General features: G+C 38.1%; 2 protein-coding genes and 1 long non-coding RNA gene across 12 annotated transcripts in view; 2 read left to right on the top strand and 1 right to left on the bottom strand.

Moving 5' to 3' along the window:
* LOC142107202 (alpha-tectorin-like) overlaps positions 1 to 21,075 on the bottom strand; it is a 386,573-nt gene that overhangs the window by 47,967 nt on the left and 317,531 nt on the right. The window contains exons 1-4 of one of the 10 annotated variants that reach the window (XM_075190430.1): positions 7,917 to 7,997; positions 6,917 to 6,996; positions 6,137 to 6,190; positions 3,416 to 3,901 (exon numbers count right to left, since the gene is read on the bottom strand). In XM_075190430.1, the coding sequence (XP_075046531.1) occupies positions 3,534 to 3,901; positions 6,137 to 6,190; positions 6,917 to 6,962 (468 nt within the window). In that variant the 5' untranslated portion in view covers positions 6,963 to 6,996; positions 7,917 to 7,997 and the 3' untranslated portion in view covers positions 3,416 to 3,533. Of the gene's footprint in view, positions 1 to 678; positions 1,179 to 3,415; positions 3,902 to 6,136; positions 6,191 to 6,916; positions 6,997 to 7,916; positions 7,998 to 21,075 lie in introns of those variants that run through there. The other 9 variants (XR_012679899.1, XR_012679896.1, XR_012679900.1 and 6 more) reach the window with 9 other exon arrangements.
* LOC142107762 (uncharacterized) lies at positions 12,238 to 15,378 on the top strand. Its single transcript, XR_012680010.1, has 3 exons — positions 12,238 to 12,365; positions 13,778 to 13,853; positions 14,797 to 15,378. It is a non-coding gene; the product is annotated as an uncharacterized LOC142107762 (long non-coding RNA).
* Positions 16,092 to 19,533, top strand: LOC142106843 (zonadhesin-like). Its single transcript, XM_075189878.1, has 3 exons — positions 16,092 to 16,387; positions 17,331 to 17,384; positions 19,019 to 19,533. The coding sequence occupies exons 1-3, from the start codon at positions 16,342 to 16,344 to the stop codon at positions 19,387 to 19,389; spliced, it is 471 nt and encodes a 156-aa protein (XP_075045979.1). The 5' UTR covers positions 16,092 to 16,341; the 3' UTR covers positions 19,390 to 19,533.

Raw genomic sequence — 21,075 nt, 5'->3', positions numbered from 1 at the left:
CAAAGTATTATAATATTGTGAACTATGGGAAATAAGAGTAAGAACATTGAGTATACACAATAAAGTGAGACAGCAAAAACATCAATTAAAATATAATTTATTGGAACAAAAAATAAAGAGACTACAAAGAACACTCAGCAGATTTTAATATCACTTTATTCACATCATCACTTTATTATTTCACTGTTTTTAAAACGTTAAATTTTATGGAATTATTAATAAAAGTTACTTTTTAATATAACTATTAGGTTTCACATTCAAGACCTAGATATTTGACTTTTAAGGCTAGATTTACTAAACTGCGGGTTTGAAAAAGTGGAGATGTTGCCTATAGCAACCAAACAGATTCTAGCTGTCATTTATTTAGTACTTTCTACAAACTGGTAGCTAGAATCTGATTGGTTGCTATAGGCAACAGCTCCACTTTATTAAACTCGCAGTTTAGTAAATATACACCTTAGAGACTGCTAGTGCACCATATAAAAAACCAACTTCTCTTGTTAAATATTGATAAGAGACTCATTGCAAGCATATGTGTGTGCCAAAAAAAATTGGTTTACTGAAATTATTATTTTAAAGACAGTTACAATCATATTACAATGTGCCTTTTTAGATTTCTTTAAAAGTAGCTCTAATTCATCTTAAGAAAAGTCAAATAAGCGAGATTATTAAATATACCTGAAGTGTATACCTGAAGTTGTCTCTTCTTTCTCAGTTGAAGCCTGCTGTGACTTACCACTGTAATGCTGTGTTTTTATAGCAAGGTGTTAGATTTATTTCCTTATTATACTATTTCTATTACGCAATACACAATTTCATAACGACTAATTATATTCTTTCACAGTGCAGAAGTCCGGACTTGGTCAGAAATACTTCTTATGTACATTTGTTATTAGCAAACAAATACGTCAACTGCTTTGCGTCTAAAGGAAGTTTGTTTGTGTTTTACTGTCTTCATCTGTGCCAGTGAGGGCACAAGTCATTTTGGCACCCAAGGGAAAGGCATTAAACTGCACAGCGGGTATATTTTATGTCATAAAAAAAAAATTGTAGCTGCCCACATTAATAAAACATAAAATATTGGAGATAAAACTACACTAAAAGCCAGTGCCATCATACTTCATGACTTAAACAGTTTTTATACTCTAATGATTAGCCCCAAAGAAATTGTCTCAGATGCCCGACAATTTCTTTACTATGCATTCAAAAACAGACCCCAAAAATTGATTGTACAGTCAGGGCCAAACATTTTGAGAATGACACAAGTATTGTTTTTCACAAAGTTTGTTGCTTTTTGTCAGATGTTGCTATGGTATACTGAAATAAAATTACAAGCATTTCATAAGTGTCAAAGGATTTTACTGACAATTACATTAAGTTTATGCAAAGAGTCAATATTTGCAGTGTTGACCCTTCTTTTTGAAGACCTCTGCAACTCGCCCTGGCATGCTGTCAACCAACTTGTGGGCCACATACTGACCGATGACTCTTGTATAATCAATGCTTGGAGTATGTCAGAATTTGTGGGTTTTTGTTTGTCCATCCGCCTTTTGAGGATTGACCGCAAGTTCTCAATGGGATTATGGTCTGGGAAGTTTCCTGGCCATGGACCCAAAATTTCGATGTTTTGAGCCTCAAGCCACTTAGTTATCACTTTGTCCTTATGGCAAGGTGCTCCATCATTCTGGGAAAGGCATTTTTTTTATCACTAAACTGTTCTTGGATGGTTTGCAGAATTTTCTCTTTGAGGATATTTTGGTACTATTCTTCATTCATGGCTGTGTTTTTGTGAAACCCAATATTTGTGTCATTCTCTAAACTTTTGGCCATGACTGAAACTACAAATGGGTTATTCCCCTTTTAACTTATTTTAATAATGAAAATGTTAAACCATAGTGATATTAATACTTGGTAAATGGTAAACTTGGTTTTGTATGTGAATGAAATGCTTGCAAACAGTGGTGCCCAGAATGCTCCATATTACTGTAAAAAAAGCGTTAATAAGCACCTGAGAACATCCACTTGCAGGAGGCATAAACTCGAAAACGACTGCTCGCTATCTGAGGCCTGGTTGACAAATGGGTTCAAGGACGCAGCTGCCTTCCGTCTATCGCCCCAGGAAAAACAAACTGCTCTATCAACCGAACATCACAAATGGCACCCTATTTCCTCATACATTGGAAGTGAAGATCTCAACTGGAACCACATACACATTGTCTGGACATCTCGGGACTCAACACAGCAATTGGGCCACATCTGGGCCATCTGCTGCTATCCTGACTTCCTTGGGCACCTAGGCCATCTCTTGGACTCTATTTATGATTCTATGTCTTTTCTTCATAGTGTAGATCCCACACCATTGTTCACCCATAGACATTGACCCCTCTTTTCTAGATACCCACATTTAACCCATGCCTTCTGCAAGCATTGTTACAATTTGTCAAGTAGTACAAATTTACTCCCAATGGGTGACTTCTCTACAAATGTTTATGACTCTCTTTCTACAATACACTGTATTGGAGGCCATTATTTGCTCATACCCTCTTTGAAATATGGATCGCTCTGCTTTACTACTCATGTTTGAGACATCTACACCTTATAATTACATATTTACAACTGCCCTTACGTATGTAAACTAAAACCGCACTTTTTCATAATCTGCAGCGAGCCCCTCTCCAACTCCTGCAACAGACGACTTCACAATTCTGAGACTCTAAGTTCAATGGAAAAACACCTGAGTAAATCCCCATCTAAAGCAGCAAAATATTCTTCCTCTGTTCAACTGGAAGACTACCCTAATTTACAATTTAGTGACTCTGACCCATCTGCCTCTCAGCAAATCCCTGCGGAAAAAACGAAGGTCCTTGGCCCACTGCTAGATGAAAAACTGGCAATATTTTGGACAAATTTTGGGAACTCAACTTTTGGCACCAACACCCAGTAAGAGCTTTGGTGAACCTTTAGAAATGGACTAAATTAGAAAGGGTCCAGAAGGGTAAATAGACACAACAGATTAGTATAGCACAAAGAGATGTGTGACAGAGTGGGTTAATCGTACGTAAAGTAGAGTTTCTAGAAAATTAGAGTAGCTAAGGTGATAACTAAAGAAATAGTAGTATAGAATAGGGCTAGAGAAACTGTGATTATGACAGGTACAGAAGCAGTAATGTCAAATAAGCCAATAAGTAAGTCAATAAGTAAGTGGAAAGCTTTAACAGTTCCACTCCTTAGATAAAGTCAATTTCTAAATTAATTAAATCATTTGAGGGTGGGTTTCATAATTTTTCTACTTTTGATGACTTTTGATTGGTTTAGTTCACAGAGGTGGGTCCCAGTTGGTCAGTTTAATGAAAGAGTAAGTAAACCTCCGAATCTTTACCTATCCATTTAGAAAATAAAGGACATCACTCTAATGAACAAGATAGGTAACACTTTAATTGCATTTTGCACTGCTTTTAACATTGACTAACCCAGTACAACACTCCATTTTTACCATCACATTTAACATTTTAAAGGTAAATTGCTCTTAATTTTTAATATTTTGGCATTGGGCAATCACTCCGTTTAATACACTTGCGATCAGACATGTTCCCATTACTAACATAACCTTCATTGCACACACAGCGCGGTGAGCATGGGATTTCTTCCATTGTCTTATAGCTACATGTCTCTTCTGGATTGCTTAGACATGGCTCAAAGTGCATGTTTTCAGGGCAAGAAACGTTGCAGGTAGAGGGTGGGACACAGACACTTGAGGTCTTAGAAGCACGAACTAAGTTACCTTTGCAGTCACATCCAGGCATGCATGCAAGAGTGCAGACCTCTGAGGTGCTGTTTAAATTATCACAATTGCTAAAGCATGTGCGTACACAGCCGTGTTCCATGTCAGGTGGACAGCTTCCTGTAAATGATACATAAGAGAAAGAATAGTAAATTAAAGTATTTTATAACTTTTATAATTAAATCACAACTTCCTGGTTAGGTGACATGAATTAATATAGAGGATGGGGTAACTTAATTTGAATCACATGCTGTCAAATTAATCACAAAACTGACATAATATTTTACAATTTTTTTGTAATGTCATTTTATCTGCTCTTTTTTGCACAACATGTACCACTCAATGTTTGGGTAGGTGGCCTTGGGACAGGGGGCGTCTCCACATCACAATAAAGGGGGCATATCTCGTGCTTTTGAAGTACTAGACAGCCCAGTTCTCCCCTCCCCTCCCCTCTATTTTCCATTTCCATGACCTTTTGAATAACATGATGGCCCAAAAATAAGGTCCAAGGACATGTTATCCTTTGATGAAAAGGTTTTGAGAATCAGTAATGATGTACGTTTGAGAGGGTCTGGTTTTGGCAATGGTAATTAGCGTTTTTGGCAATGATAAGTAACATTTGAATATGAAAGATGTCCTAACTAAGGAAATGTTAACAATTGGCATCAAGATGGCAATCTTCTGGCAGCACGGTGGCTAAGTGGTTAGCACTTCTGCCTCACAGCACTGGGGTCATGAGTTCAATTCCCGACCATGGCCTTATCTGTGAGGAGTTTGTATGTTCTCCCCGTGTTTGCGTGGGTTTCCTCCGGGAGCTCCGGTTTCCTCCCACACTCCAAAAACATACTAGCAGGTCAATTGGCTGCTTACAAATTGACCCTAGTCTCTCTCTCTCTGTCTGTCTGTCTGTGTGTATGTTAGGAAATTAGATTGTAAGCTCCAATGGGGCAGGGACTGATGTGAGTGAGTTCTCTGTACAGCGCTGCGGAATCAGTGGCGCTATATAAATAAATGGTGATGATGATGATCAAGATCCTAAGTGTGTACTGTTCCACTTTGCAAATAAGGGCTTTATCTAATTATTTTCTAATCAAGAAAAATAAATATTTTGGAAATTTGCTCGTTTCAATTATTGCTTAAAGAGAAGATTAAAGAAATCTTACTCACTTCACAACTTTCCCACCAATCGGGACAAAGCCTTCAAATAAGGACTGTCCCACCTAAATCGGGACAGCTGGGAGGTACCACACCACAACATCAAACCTTTAACCATTCAAGGCCTATTTGCAACAACTCTTTTGCCTTCCAGAAAATGCTATTGCCGGGCAAAAAGTTTAAAAGAATGTAGCATTTTGCAACTGATGCAACATTCTATACAGCAGACTACATGTCTATAAGTATATGAAATGTTTATGCAGATGTGATGTTCTCGCTATTTATTTATCTCAAACAATTCCAAAGGTGGCTCCAAAAATCCCTAATCCCCATGATATCTCAATAAAATAAAACATCATAGCTGATAAATTGAAATGGCTTTCATGGACATCTCCAAAATATAGTCTCTGGATTAGATTCTGTATGTATGAAACATATCATTGTGCTATTTCTAGTTCTAATTATGTTGAACGCAATTCTCAGTACCTGTTCTATTCTGGTCACATGCACAGTACCAGCTCTCTCTTTATCTGTAACAATTCTTTGCATTGGTTCTTATATTGTTTGAAGTAGAAGTTAAGGTGTATTGCAGATGACTGTTTAATATACCTATAAGAAAATTGCAATATGGCAATTTCCGATATAAGTAAATAACAAAAACAATGAAGTGATGCTGGTGCTATAATCATCTTTTTTTGGTTGTTCCAAAACACAAAAGTATAAAACATGAAGTATACTAGCAGATATAAGCAATTCCTGTAATAATAGGCAACTGCTATCATTAGAAAGCCTGTACGTGAAAATAAGATTTCTGAATAAGAACAAAGGAACACATGCGTCCAATAGTGTAATAATGTTTGAAGACTACTCCAGTGAGTTAAAGTGATGTTATATGTGTACCAAGCCTATAGGAATTCGAGGCTTATCTGTATAGGGAGGTACTAGTGTCTTGTAAACTGTGATATCCCGATACCTGAAAATATTAAGCAGAAAACGCCTAAACAATATAGTATTTTGCATTCAATAATGGTAATCTATTCCAGAAGTTGTAGTTGTACATATCACAAAGAAAGTATTACAATAATGTATCTGATATCACTTCTTCAATCCCCTATTTCTTCCTCGGACCTGTTTGTTCCACACCCTTTATTTTTATCAGACATTAAAATCATATGTAAATAAAATAACTATATCACTTACTTTTGGTAACAGGACCAGCACTTGCAGTATGCATGATATAGATTAGGGAAGTAGCTGGAATTGAAACAGAAAAGAGAGCTTTGGTAAATATATATATATATATATATATATATACAGAGAGAGAGAGAGAGCGCTCCCACACCCATCAGTGTTTGGTGGCAGGAACCTCAAACCACATGGACAAGAAGGAGTTGACTAAGTTGAAATCCTTAGATATTAACATTCTAAAGCTCTGATTGGATGATTGGACACAGATTGTTCTAGCTCCTCCCACTTCATCTATGAGCCAGGTGACTTTTGCTAAGACATAGATCATTGTGTCCCAATGTTCATCTTATCACTCCACCTTCATAGATCAAAACTGCAGAAAATACATTGGTGGTATAGGAGACAAACCAAGAGATATCTTCTCCTGATAGGATTAAACACAGAACTGTGGAAGGGACTGATCAGCGGGAGCTGGACCTACAACTAACCACAACCTTGGGTGTGACTAAATCAGTGGTCAGTAACTAACATCTATAAAGTCTGCAAACTATTATACATAAATAAATGACAGATATTTATGGGGTCGATAACTTTATCTATCGGTATTTAAATCATTGAGAAAAGTTGATGGGTGTCTTTTTTAAGGGCAAACAATGTTGAGGTCAAAGAATCACTTTCTATTTCAACAAAGCAGAACCATACATTAGTAGTAAGGAAACTCAGTTTGTCCCCCAGTCAGTGTATCTTGAAACAACACCATTATCTAGACCACAAAACTGAGGAGATACTCACCTAGCAGTAATAGCTGCATGAATGAACGATTGCTCAAGGAAGCCATTTCTGTGTAGTATCTGCAAGAAACAAATGATGACCTAGAAAGAAAAACAAGAATGTATGTATGTAACAAACAGGTATTATAAATGACATGTATTGTTAGATAGGACTCACTCATATGACTAACATGACTTTATGAAACACTCTACTGAGATGCTGAGAGAAGAGAGCAGATCACAATGAAACAAGTATTGGGAGTTCCTTTTGGTTACATCCTCAGTTCAGCAATTCTGAAGTATAGAGAAGACTATCTATCAGCGTGTGTGCCATATGGAGCTCTTTTTGCAGTGTTAATCTATGATAATTCTTAGCTATGCATTAAAGTACTTTGTTCCCAGTTATAACATAGTACATGCAAGAAGTAGCTTTACTCTTTCGTATGAGGGTCTGACCACTGGGGGCACTGCTCCATAAAAGTGTATAGCTGCTATTTCATTCAACCTGAAAAAATGTCACATATATGGAAAGTTGTAAAGTTATAAAGGTGATAATCATCTAAATAGAGAATATCCTATATTCAACAGCATTTTTAACTTTGACAGTTTGGGAGGAAAATATTCATAGCTAAAGTCATAAAATTCCCTTCTCGTTTCCTTCCCTGAATTTCCTTCTTCTGTTTCCTCATGTGAGTATAAATTAATATACTTATATAACCTATTGTCAGTACATGGAGGGGAATAAACTAAGCTAGAGAAAAGAGAAATAATTACACTTTTGGAGTTAAGAAACTCATTGCAACGCATAAGAAAAAAAATAGATTCTTGACATTTGCCAATGTATGTATTGCATATGGTATGTACTTAGCTAAGCATATCTGAGTGATAAAAAAAACACTGTTTTTTTAAATTCATTTTTTAAGACAGTTACAATTACATTACAATATGCCTTTTTAAATGCTTTAAAAGAAGTTCTAATTTTTCTTAAGAAAAGTAAAAATAAGCAAGATAATTAAATATACCTGAAGTTGTGCTTCTTCTTTCTCTTTCTCAGTTAAAATCTGCTGTGATTGCCCCGTGTAATGCTATGTTTTTATAGTAAGGTGTTATAATTATTTCCTTTTAATACTATTTCTATTGTTAAGCAATACACAATTTCATAACCACTAATTATAGTCACTCACAGTACAGAAGTCCTGTCTTAGTCACAAATATTTCATAGGTACATTTGTTATTAGCATAAAATACGTCAATCTGCTTTGCATCTAAAGGAAGATTGAATCTTATTGTCTTAATCAAGTAATTTGGCACCCAAGGCAAAGACATCAAACTGCACAATGGCTCTGTTTTGGTCTTATTAAAAAGAATTGTAGCTACCAACATTAATAAAACATAAAACATAGGAGATAAAACGAAAAAAAAAGCCAGTGCCCACATATTTCCCTACTCAAATTTTTTTTATATTATAATGATTAGCCCCAAAGAGATTCTGTCCCAGCTGCCCAATTCTTTCTTTGCTATGCATAGAAATAGAAACCCCAAATGAATATTCCCCATTAACCTATTTTTTAATAAAGAAAATGTTACAAATAAAAGAGTATTGATACTTAGTAAATGGCAAACTAAGTTGTGTATGTAATTTAAATGCTTGCAAATAGTGGTGTCCAGAATGCACCATATTACTGTAAAATAAGCGTTAATAGGCACCTGAGAACAACCACTAATAGGAGATATAAGCTCAAAAACGACCGCTCATCAACTGAGGCCTGGTTGACGAGAAGACGCGAGGACACAGCAATCTTCAGTCTCTTGCCCCCTGGGAAAACAAACTCCTCGATCATCCAACCATCACAGATGGTCAGGACCGCCATCAGGGGGGTATGGGGGGTATTGTTGTGAGAGGCCTGTAGTGACTGGGGGGCCCGCCGGCTGTGACATGTGGAGCACGCAGCTGCTATCTATAACATGAAGCCGGCATCCTTTTCTTTTTTTGAGCTTTTAATTTGAGAACTGTTTCCTGTCACCGGGGGCGGGGTTGTTATAGAGCCGGCGGCGGTGTTCTTGTGTGATGGCGGGCTTGTGTCTCTGCATCTGTCTCTGTTCCTTCCAATGCGGAGCTCGCGCAATGACATCAGCGTCATCCCGTGGAACTGCCTGTGCCGATAGCTGATGTTCCTGTCTCGGCTGGTGCGCTGAGTAGTGGATCAGTTTTTATGAGCTTCCGGCACAGACCCCCCTCCTCTGCAAGCATTTCTTCCTACTCAACGGCAGCTGGTGAATAGATGGATTGTTATGCCCATAGCCTTTTCACCAGTGAGCCCATTGGAAAAAAGCAATGACACCATCCTGAGTTGGCTTTCACAGCTAATGTCATGCTCAGTAATTAGGTTAAGGTTAACCTCTTGTTAAATAACAATAAGCGTTAAAAGAGCCTTTTTGCCAGAGTTTATGCCGGCATCCCATGGGATTGCCTGTAACAGTGTGCTGACAGCTGATGTTCCTGTCTCTCCTGGCGCGCCAAGTAGAAGGTGAGCACACATGGGGTTCCTACACTATGCACATATGTAAATGTAACAAAAATAATATGTGGGGCATGACATGATCTGGGGGTACTTTGTGTGGAATCATATGATCTGGGGGTACTATGTGTGGCTTAATATGGAGTCAATGTAATATACCCCGCACTATACATTGGGAAGGGGGGGGGCGGCTCAGACTCTTTCGTTTGTACTGGACCCCACAATTTCTGATGGCAGCCCTGCAAACGGTACCCCCTTACCTGCCGTATTGAAAGTGAAGATCTCAACTGGAACCGCATACACGTTGCCTGGACAGCTTGGGGCACGACACAGCAATTGGGCGCCACCTTGATTTCCCTGTGCACCACGGCCATCTCCTGGACCCTAAGCCTGACAACCCACATTTGATCTCAGCTTCCAGTACACACTTTGCCACCACTTGGAATACAGAGCCACTCTGACCTGCAACACTTCTCTTTCTCTTTATTTGTTTACACCCTCTTTGAAATATATAAAGGGGATCGTACCGCTTGACCTCTCATGTTCAAGACATCTACACATTGTAATTACAAATTTACATCCGCTGCTAAGTATGTAGTCTAAAACCGCAATTATTCATAATCTGTGACAAGCCGCTCTCCATCTTGTGCAACGACATCTTGTGGCGATTTCACATATCTTAATTTTTAGACGCTAAGGTCAAATAAAAAAATACCTGATTAAATCCTAAGCTATATATTATTCTTCCTCTGTCCCACCGGAAGACTACCTCAGTTTACAGTCTAGTGACTCCAGCCATCCTATCTCTCATCAAACCGTGCTGAAAAAACCTAGATCCTGGAAACCAACTAAAACAACAAAAATGAAGGTGGCGGACATTGTCATGGTTCTTGGCCCACTGCTAGATAAAAAACTGGCAAGCAACAGCGAATTTCCACTGTTGAAGATGTGCTTCACACTGCTACATGTACTATTGAAGAGCTATCAAAATTTGTCAACTCATTTGCTGAAAAAAATGACCACCTAGAAAGCCAGAGCCTTTATAATAATTTGAAAATTGTGGACATACCTGAATCTCTTAAAGGTCAGAAATTAATTTCTCTCCTCCGCACCTGGCTCCCCCAAACTACTGACAATGGATATGATGAGTGGCCCCTTGGCCATTGAGAGGGTTCATAGAATCGACCCTAAGAGATGGCAATTTTCCAATCTCCCTAGACCAGTGATCCTGAGAATCCTCAAATATGCTAATAAAGCTAAATAACTATCTTAGCCCTTCACTTACCTCATTGTATAATCACATACTTACCACTGGTGTTACCCCATGTAAATTAAATGAAGCCAGAACCATTGTATTACCCAAACTGGGACAATAGCTTGTATCCTACTACAGACAAATCTCCCGTGTCAACCAGTATTCAAAAATTCTCATCAAAATAATGGCAAATAGATTGCAAACTGCTATGACCTTTGTGATATCACCAGTCCAACTATTATTCGTCAAATACAGACATTTGGTAATGGGAATATGAGCTGTAATATCTCCCACCAATGCTATTCATTTGACCAAAGGTTTACCGGATAGCCCACTATGGGACCGGACTGGTCCCATAGTGGGCTACCTTGGGCCGGGCACTGGGCCACCTGCATTTTTTCCCTTTAAAATGGTCCTAATAGGCTGCTGACTCGAGTCTTGCCCCCAGGGCTAAAATTTGCCAGCCCTTCCCTGTGTAATGTGTTATGGATAAATATACATGGCTCCTGCAAGACGTTGTATGACATACAATGTATTTCTCCATTCCTATCAACAAGCCCTACTGCATCTGTAGTGTAAAATTACATTATTATTCATAACTAGTGTTAAGTTGCTATTAAGCTGATTTTACCAGTGGTAGAGCTGCTGTAATAATAATAATAATAATAATAATAATAATAAAGATAATAATAATAATGTATTTATATGGCATCACAGATTCCGTAGAGCCTGACATAATCACACAGATATGACGACCATGAAAGCAGTATACATGCTAACAGAAAGCTGGAAGTAGAGCAGAATAGTAAATGCATCGATGCAACAAACAGAGCAAATTGCATCATACAGAAAAATTCAGCATTTCCTACTCAACATTATTAATTTAATGAGAGGGCACATAGCTAGACAGAGCCAGGAATTACAGTGAAGAGTGGAATGAAAATCTTTTTACGGACAAATTTATGAAGATTCCAAGCTTTAGCAGATAAATAATAATCCAGGCATTTTAATTACAAATAAAACTATATATCAATAATATTATGATAATTCCAACATACATGATGTATTCACTCATTATTTTAGTAATCTAAAGGGGAATCTCCCACTTGTAGGGCACTACTATCAACATTTCATGTCTCTTCCTCTACGCAGAGTGACCAACGACTCGGACAGAATTTCTTTACATGGAGCTAATCATGATTCATGATAGTATAAAAACTATTATGTTTAAGTCAGGAAGTATGATGCAATGGTTTTTTTTATTTTATTTCCAATATCTCATGTGTCTATAATGCTGGCAGGTACATTTATTTCTGACGCCATCAAAACTGAAGAAGGAAGCAGTTTTGTGCCGTTGACTTTGGTGCCAAAATCACTCCTGCTGTCACTGGCACAGATTAATGCAAAACACAAATAAACTTCCTTTATATGCAAAGCAGCTTGACCTATATGTGTGCTAATAGCAGGAGTAACTAAGAAGTACTTGTGGCATAAATATAGTTAATTATATATGACCAAGACAGGACTTCTGTATCTTGAGTGATAACAATTAGAGGTTATGAAACTGCATATTGGTTAACAATAGAAATTATTTTGTAAGGTAACAAGTCTATCACCTTGCTATATAAATCCCCAATGCTACAGTTGGCAATCACAGCAGACAGACTGCAGCTGAGAAAGAAGAGACCTAACTTCAGGTATATTTAATAATTTTGCTTATTTTACTTTTCTTAATAGGAATTAGAGCTACTTTTAAAGTAATCTAAATATATATATTGTGGCAATACAGAGATATCTACAATAAATATTAATCACCATGAAGCTTAAAATACTAAATCTGTGTGTATCTACTTGTCTTTCAAATAGTAATTTAATAAAGAAAATGATTCTATATTACTTAGCTATGTACATAAATAACCTTTGTCAGGAACATTGACTAATGTATTATCTTATTTCTTGCAATAAGTCTCTTATGTCTGCAACTCCCTCTTTTCACTAGTTCCATTTCATCTCCTTTATGTATTGACAATAGGAAAGATATGTAGATTAGTGTATATCCACATGAGAAAACAGGAAAATATGGAAGGGGAAAGGAAGGGAGAATGGGAATTGCTTTTCACCGCTTGACGAGGATCTATAGCAGTTCTCTTTCTTGCTGAGCATGATATGCTCTTTAATACTTGGTTGTCACCAGATCTTGTCTCATTGTTTTAAGCGCTTATTAGCTATGGGTATTGTGGGGTTATCAAGATGGACAGAACATGGTTGAAGGCAAATAGAAAACCAAGACTAGATACCAAAGTTCACACTGAACGGCACAGCAAGATCTGCAGCAGAGTAGATAAGAGTTCCTGTAGTGACACCTCATGGAACAGCATTACTAAGACATTCTGAATGGAACAGTCCAGATACAGAATTCAAAGGCAGGCTGAGGTCAAGGTCTCGCAACTTATAAAAACCCAATAGACAATCCGAGGTCAGTGGCAGGAAAGAGGCGCAAGGTCCAACATACAGTGCGGGTCAAAACAGCGAGGCACACCCTAAAGCACAGGTTTAGCACACTGGGTCAGAAAAAAACTATCACCAACAAGGGTGTACATAAGAGGAGGTCTAATAAACTGCAAAGAGCTAATAGGATACATGCTTCTCAAATTAAGAAGCAGTGGCACATGTGAACCAATGCTGTCCTGTTACTAGGAGACCAGGAGGAAAATTAACTGCCTCAGCTGTTTGTCATTGCTGAGCAATCATTACTGACAGCCTGAAAGATGTTGGCAGCCATGAGTGTTTTTCACTTAGTAATAGGTGAGGAATGCATGCTATGCATGAAATTATCTTAGAAGTACACAGCAGTAAGATCTCCATAAGGCACCTTGACTGATATGTTGCAGTTCTCACTTGTGTTTGTTAGCAATGAGATGTCTTCAGAATTGAACTCCCAATATATGCCATTTACTTTCTTAGCTCAGTATCTCAATAGAGTCTTGTATAAAGTTATGCCTTAAATGTTAAGAAGCCATATCTAACCTTTACCATTGGATGATCCACTATATTCATAATTCCTGTGTCTTGCATAGAGTTCATATATTCTTGTTTTCCTCTTCCTAAGCCATTTGTTTCCTGCAGACACCGCACAGAAATGGCTTCCTTGAGCAATGGGTCAGCGATGCAGCTATTAATGCTGGGTAAGTATCTCAGTTATGTGGTCTAGAGAGTGGGGTTGTTTCAAGATGCAGTGTCTGTGAGTCATACTGAGGTTTCCTTGTACTCATGTACAGTTCAGCTTTGCTGACATAGAAAATATTCTTGTGGCCTTCAAGATCCCCTCTGCTTCATACACACTATTGCAAAATGCATCAAATAGCTAGAAGTAAAGCAATCAAACCTATACATGTCTGAAAGTTCTGTAGGTAGAACAGACTTTTTAGATGTAAGTTAGTGACCCTGTGATAGTTTCAGCCAAGGAAGTGGTTGGTCGCAGGTCCAGCTTCTACTGGTCAGCCCCTTCTACAGTTCTGTGTTGAACCGAGTTGGCAGAAGATATATTTTGGTCTTTGGTCTATCTCCTGTAAAACCAATGTATGCTCTATAGTAAAGGACATATGAAGTTTGAAAGACAGAGCATTTTTACAGTGTAAGACAAGCCTTCTCTGCAAAAGACACAGTGATCACAAGTCTAGCCATAATTTGCACTTTATCAGGTTTATTAAAATTACATACATATTTTTTATTTCACTCCATTCAGTGTATTATACTGTACAGTTTTTGCTCCACCTTACTGTTGCATAAAATACATTGGAATATAATTAATACATGAGTTTTAGATATGTTTAACAGGGTTATTATTCAAACCATATGGACAAACAAGAGTTGAATTGGGCGGAATTAAATCAGTCTTTAGACAATCAAAGCATTAGAATGTTAACGCCTGTCCATGTGTAGGTAAGTGGGAGGGGCTAGCCTAACATGTAGCCAATCAGAGCAGATAAACATGAACAACATCATAGAGTTGCGATGTGAGGCTGCAGGTAAATTAATGTGGGGAGATTGTGGCCTGTATCACACCTCTGTATAATACAAATTTATATATCCAGCTAGTATATACTCTCTTTTCTATTTTATTTCCAGCCACTTCCCTAATGTACATCATACATACTGTGAAAGCGGGTCCTGTTCCCACAGGTAAGTGCTGTTTTTCAGTTAACTCCATATTCAAATACAACTTACATGTCTTTAGACTCTGGGAAAATTAATACTGAATTTTATCTGGTAATTAAATAAAAAGAGTGTCCGTTACGCGTTACACTCACCTGCAATACATCTTATAGCTTATACTTTAAACAATACAGTGCAAGAACCAATTCAAGGGATTTCATCAATGTTATAGAAAAAATGAGAAGTGGTACTGTGCATGTGACCAGAATAGAACAAGTAATGGGAATTACAATACTAATAGCAATAGAAATAACACTACAGCCTACTTACCTCTCTGTCAGTCTGTATTACCCAGTGTTGCTCTATTACTGCGTTTGTTCCTAATTGTAAAGCGCTACGAAATATGCTAGCGCTTTATAATTAAAGAGTGATCATGATGATCTTTTGCACAAACATGTTTCTTATATAAAGTAACTAAACTAAAAAATATATCTTGGGACTGTAGCTAAAAAAACATCAAAGTTTGTCACCTGTAGGGTTCTGATTTATTGTATCGCGACACCATGGTATTATCATTGTTATCAATGTTTTAAGCGCTTATTAGCTATGGGTATTGTGGGGTTATCAAGATGGACAGAACATGGTTGAAGGCAAATAGAAAACCAAGACTAGATACCAAAGTTCACACTGAACGGCACAGCAAGATCTGCAGCAGAGTAGATAAGAGTTCCTGTAGTGACACCTCATGGAACAGCATTACTAAGACATTCTGAATGGAACAGTCCAGATACAGAATTCAAAGGCAGGCTGAGGTCAAGGTCTCGCAACTTATAAAAACCCAATAGACAATCCGAGGTCAGTGGCAGGAAAGAGGCGCAAGGTCCAACATACAGTGCGGGTCAAAACAGCGAGGCACACCCTAAAGCACAGGTTTAGCACACTGGGTCAGAAAAAAACTATCACCAACAAGGGTGTACATAAGAGGAGGTCTAATAAACTGCAAAGAGCTAATAGGATACATGCTTCTCAAATTAAGAAGCAGTGGCACATGTGAACCAATGCTGTCCTGTTACTAGGAGACCAGGAGGAAAATTAACTGCCTCAGCTGTTTGTCATTGCTGAGCAATCATTACTGACAGCCTGAAAGATGTTGGCAGCCATGAGTGTTTTTCACTTAGTAATAGGTGAGGAATGCATGCTATGCATGAAATTATCTTAGAAGTACACAGCAGTAAGATCTCCATAAGGCACCTTGACTGATATGTTGCAGTTCTCACTTGTGTTTGTTAGCAATGAGATGTCTTCAGAATTGAACTCCCAATATATGCCATTTACTTTCTTAGCTCAGTATCTCAATAGAGTCTTGTATAAAGTTATGCCTTAAATGTTAAGAAGCCATATCTAACCTTTACCATTGGATGATCCACTATATTCATAATTCCTGTGTCTTGCATAGAGTTCATATATTCTTGTTTTCCTCTTCCTAAGCCATTTGTTTCCTGCAGACACCGCACAGAAATGGCTTCCTTGAGCAATGGGTCAGCGATGCAGCTATTAATGCTGGGTAAGTATCTCAGTTATGTGGTCTAGAGAGTGGGGTTGTTTCAAGATGCAGTGTCTGTGAGTCATACTGAGGTTTCCTTGTACTCATGTACAGTTCAGCTTTGCTGACATAGAAAATATTCTTGTGGCCTTCAAGATCCCCTCTGCTTCATACACACTATTGCAAAATGCATCAAATAGCTAGAAGTAAAGCAATCAAACCTATACATGTCTGAAAGTTCTGTAGGTAGAACAGACTTTTTAGATGTAAGTTAGTGACCCTGTGATAGTTTCAGCCAAGGAAGTGGTTGGTCGCAGGTCCAGCTTCTACTGGTCAGCCCCTTCTACAGTTCTGTGTTGAACCGAGTTGGCAGAAGATATATTTTGGTCTTTGGTCTATCTCCTGTAAAACCAATGTATGCTCTATAGTAAAGGACATATGAAGTTTGAAAGACAGAGCATTTTTACAGTGTAAGACAAGCCTTCTCTGCAAAAGACACAGTGATCACAAGTCTAGCCATAATTTGCACTTTATCAGGTTTATTAAAATTACATACATATTTTTTATTTCACTCCATTCAGTGTATTATACTGTACAGTTTTTGCTCCACCTTACTGTTGCATAAAATACATTGGAATATAATTAATACATGAGTTTTAGATATGTTTAACAGGGTTATTATTCAAACCATATGGACAAACAAGAGTTGAATTGGGCGGAATTAAATCAGTCTTTAGACAATCAAAGCATTAGAATGTTAACGCCTGTCCATGTGTAGGTAAGTGGGAGGGGCTAGCCTAACATGTAGCCAATCAGAGCAGATAAACATGAACAACATCATAGAGTTGCGATGTGAGGCTGCAGGTAAATTAATGTGGGGAGATTGTGGCCTGTATCACACCTCTGTATAATACAAATTTATATATCCAGCTAGTATATACTCTCTTTTCTATTTTATTTCCAGCCACTTCCCTAATGTACATCATACATACTGTGAAAGCGGGTCCTGTTCCCACAGGTAAGTGCTGTTTTTCAGTTAACTCCATATTCAAATACAACTTACATGTCTTTAGACTCTGGGAAAATTAATACTGAATTTTATCTGGTAATTAAATAAAAAGAGTGTCCGTTACGCGTTACACTCACCTGCAATACATCTTATAGCTTATACTTTAAACAATACAGTGCAAGAACCAATTCAAGGGATTTCATCAATGTTATAGAAAAAATGAGAAGTGGTACTGTGCATGTGACCAGAATAGAACAAGTAATGGGAATTACAATACTAATAGCAATAGAAATAACACTACAGCCTACTTACCTCTCTGTCAGTCTGTATTACCCAGTGTTGCTCTATTACTGCGTTTGTTCCTAATTGTAAAGCGCTACGAAATATGCTAGCGCTTTATAATTAAAGAGTGATCATGATGATCTTTTGCACAAACATGTTTCTTATATAAAGTAACTAAACTAAAAAATATATCTTGGGACTGTAGCTAAAAAAACATCAAAGTTTGTCACCTGTAGGGTTCTGATTTATTGTATCGCGACACCATGGTATTATCATTGCTTGGTGTTTGAGATAATGAAGCAGTGAGAACGTCCCATCTGCATAACCATCTATTATCCTTGTAGTCTGATATGTAGCATTTTGCTTATATCTACCAAACATTAATTTCTAGGGACAATAGCAATTTAATAAAGAAGCTGCTAGAGTAATAAGAAGAGATCACATGTAGCAATAAACGTGCCCTGGCATGCATAAAATATGTTCAGTGGGCACTGAGTTAATCTTGCTTTGCATTAAAATCCAGGGCTCATTGCCCTCAATTTAGATGCAATTATCAGGCAAGGTACATCTTAAAAAAATCCCTAGGGCATCTCATTTCCTCTCAGTTGACTAAAGCATTTCTAAACATTGTGAAGAACTGCTTAACCCCTTCCTACCCAGTCCATTGTCTATCTACATCCTGCCGCAGTGAGCCTTGATTGATCAATGTTCCTAACTAGCGTCAGGCAGATACTTTTCTCTCCCCATCACTGACAGCCTCCAGTTCCAGAAGTGTATTCCTATACACTTATGCTTTAGCTTTTGTGATAACTTAAACAGCACCATAGAGTCATGTCTTAGACCACTCAGGTCTAATTGTAAAAAATGTAAATTTTTTTACAATTGTAAAAATTATAGTTATAATTATAGTCTGTCCCGCCATCCCGATTGGGACAGCTTCGTCCCGATCAGTGGGGAAGTTTAGTGAACTGCTGCTGTGTGCACAGTACGCACGGCAATGAAGGTGTTTGAAGGGCAGGGGAGGAGTGAACGGAGCAGCCCAATGCTTCAAAAGCACTAGACACACCCCCTGGTGTGGCCACACACCCCTTAATGATGTGGTCACGCCCCCTGTCTTGAGGCTGCTTACCCAAATGTTGGATGGTATGTGGTGTATTAATGAGAAGGTAAAATGACATTAGAATAAAATTGCAAAATGTTATATCAGTTTTGGGATTGATTTGACAGCATGTGATCAATGCAAATTAAGTTACCCCATACTCTATATTAGTTAATGCCCCCTAACCAGGAAGTTGTGATATAATATTATAAGCTATAAAACACTTTAATTTACTAATCTTTCTTTAATGTCTCATTTACAGAAATCTGTCCACCTGACAGGGAATATAAATGTCTTGGCACATGCTTTGATCATTGTGATAATTTAAACAGCACCACCGAGGTCTGCAATCGTATGTGCAGAAATGGCTGTCACTGCAAAAATAACTACATTCGTGCCTCAGAGAACTCAAAGGTCTGTGTCCCGCCCTCTGAATGCAAAGTTTCTTGTCCTAAAAACATGCACTTTAACCCGTGTCTGAGAGGGCCCGAAATGACCTGTAGCGGAGAGACAACGAAAGAAAAATTCCCGTGCAGACCTCGCTGTGTGTGCAATAAAGGTTATGTTAGTAATGGGGACATTTCAGATCGCAAGTGTATTAAACTGAGGGATTGCCTAACTCCAAAATATTAAAAAATAGAAAAACAATTAACATTCTAAAATGTGACATGTATTAGCTGTTATGTGATTAATATATCATTAAAGTGTTGTACTGTGTCTGCCAATGTTAAAAGAAGGAAAAACATTAAACTAAAGCGATAACTTTTCTGATTATTAGAGTTGTGTCCGTTGTTACCTAAATGAATAATTAAAGATTACAGTGATTTTATTGCCACAAATGGTATAATGAGGAAACTGAAATATCACATTTGTATTCAAACACATATATATACTGTTCAGATGAAACAACTATTATTCTAACATATACATCATACTTGCCTACTTTTTCAATTTGGGTTACGGGAGATCCAGGGGCAGGTGGGCGTGCAGGGCTGTGGCTTGGAGAATTGAGTCACTAAACCCCACCCCCTAAGTTATCATCATTTTGCCCTATACCAGCACTAAGCCCCTTCCCCTCCATTTAATTTACCAAACTGTCTGGTATCCGGGAGGTTGCACTGCTCTACCGAGAGTTCAGGAGGATTCCCAGAAATTCGGGAGTCTCCCGGACATTCCGGGAGAGCATATACAAGCAAAATGCAAACTATTGGCCACCTCCTTCAATTACACCCACCGCACTCAAACACTCACCATACTCCAGCAACCTGTGTCTGTCCAGTGGCTGTGAGACTACAAATCCCAGTGTGCATTGTTAGGTAGAGGTTAGCAAAGAATGCTGAAACTTGTAGTTCTACAACAGCTGGAGAGCTAGATTGTTCTTACCCATTCTCCTCACAGGAACTGTGCCTTAAATAACTCAGGCAGGCTTTTTTTTTTAGTGGGGGCATTATGGGATGACTGAACAGATTGTTAATAGATATAGAAAGCTTGAAAGGCACCCACGTCTAATTAAGAATAGATGGACCCCTGACGTCCTTATTTTGAAAGGAGCACTTTGCAAAGTTATATTGTCATATTGGTCCATAGTTAAAAATACCTTCCTTGGAAAGACAACTCAAACCCTGAATCCATTGCGATAGGGTCTTAGCTGTCCCCCAGGATTTCCAGCCTCCATTGTAGCTTTGGCTACTGTGACTCTTGTTGGAATGTCATCGTTTCCACTATGTCCATACTCATGGTAATTTATGCTGTGGCCGCTAGTTTGAAAATGTGCCACCATGGTGTCCAGTCATTCCCAGTTGTGGCTGTTATATGACTATTGTGTTTATTGAGAGTACATTTGTACTGGGTAATCTCCTGGCACAATGTTTTTGGCTTCATCCTAAATTAAGCCCAGCATTGGAGGATTTCACTCTTACAGTGGTGGAATTGACAGTCACTGCGGCTGCCATGGAGCCCTACAGTCTGTGCTCAGTCAATGTGAATTAATGAAATAGCAGAAGGAGCAAGATATATTACAACTTCAGTCCTTGAGGAAAGAGCTGCACTTGACCTCCAACATTCCTTGTAATTTTCCTTGAGTTTACTGTATATTAAAATAGAAAAAGAACTCCATTGTTTATTCCTGCAGTAATGCTTTCAGGAGCCGATATCAGAGTCAGCAGCCAATCTGTAATCTGTATCCTCCTACCATATAATGCACCATTCAGTAGTATCCTGTATCATAGACAAAGCAACATGTCACACACGATCAATAACATAGCAAAGCTACAGCATGTTACCCTGTTTTCCTGATACCTCAGCACATGTGACATAATG

This window comes from Mixophyes fleayi, chromosome 11, assembly GCF_038048845.1.
Source record: "Mixophyes fleayi isolate aMixFle1 chromosome 11, aMixFle1.hap1, whole genome shotgun sequence".
Lineage (NCBI taxonomy): Eukaryota > Metazoa > Chordata > Amphibia > Anura > Limnodynastidae > Mixophyes > Mixophyes fleayi.
The sequence above is the reverse complement of the archived record's forward strand: the minus strand, read 5'-3'. Positions and strand labels throughout refer to the sequence as shown.

Excerpts from the sequence above, each read along its gene's own strand:
- LOC142106843 (XM_075189878.1), top strand. The coding sequence starts at position 16,342 with ATGGCTTCCTTGAGCAATGGGTCAGCGATGCAGCTATTAATGCTGG. Across the intron at positions 16,388-17,330 it reads GATGCAGCTATTAATGCTGG|CCACTTCCCTAATGTACATC; the intron begins GTAAGTATCTCA and ends TTTTATTTCCAG. Across the intron at positions 17,385-19,018 it reads AGCGGGTCCTGTTCCCACAG|AAATCTGTCCACCTGACAGG; the intron begins GTAAGTGCTGTT and ends TCTCATTTACAG.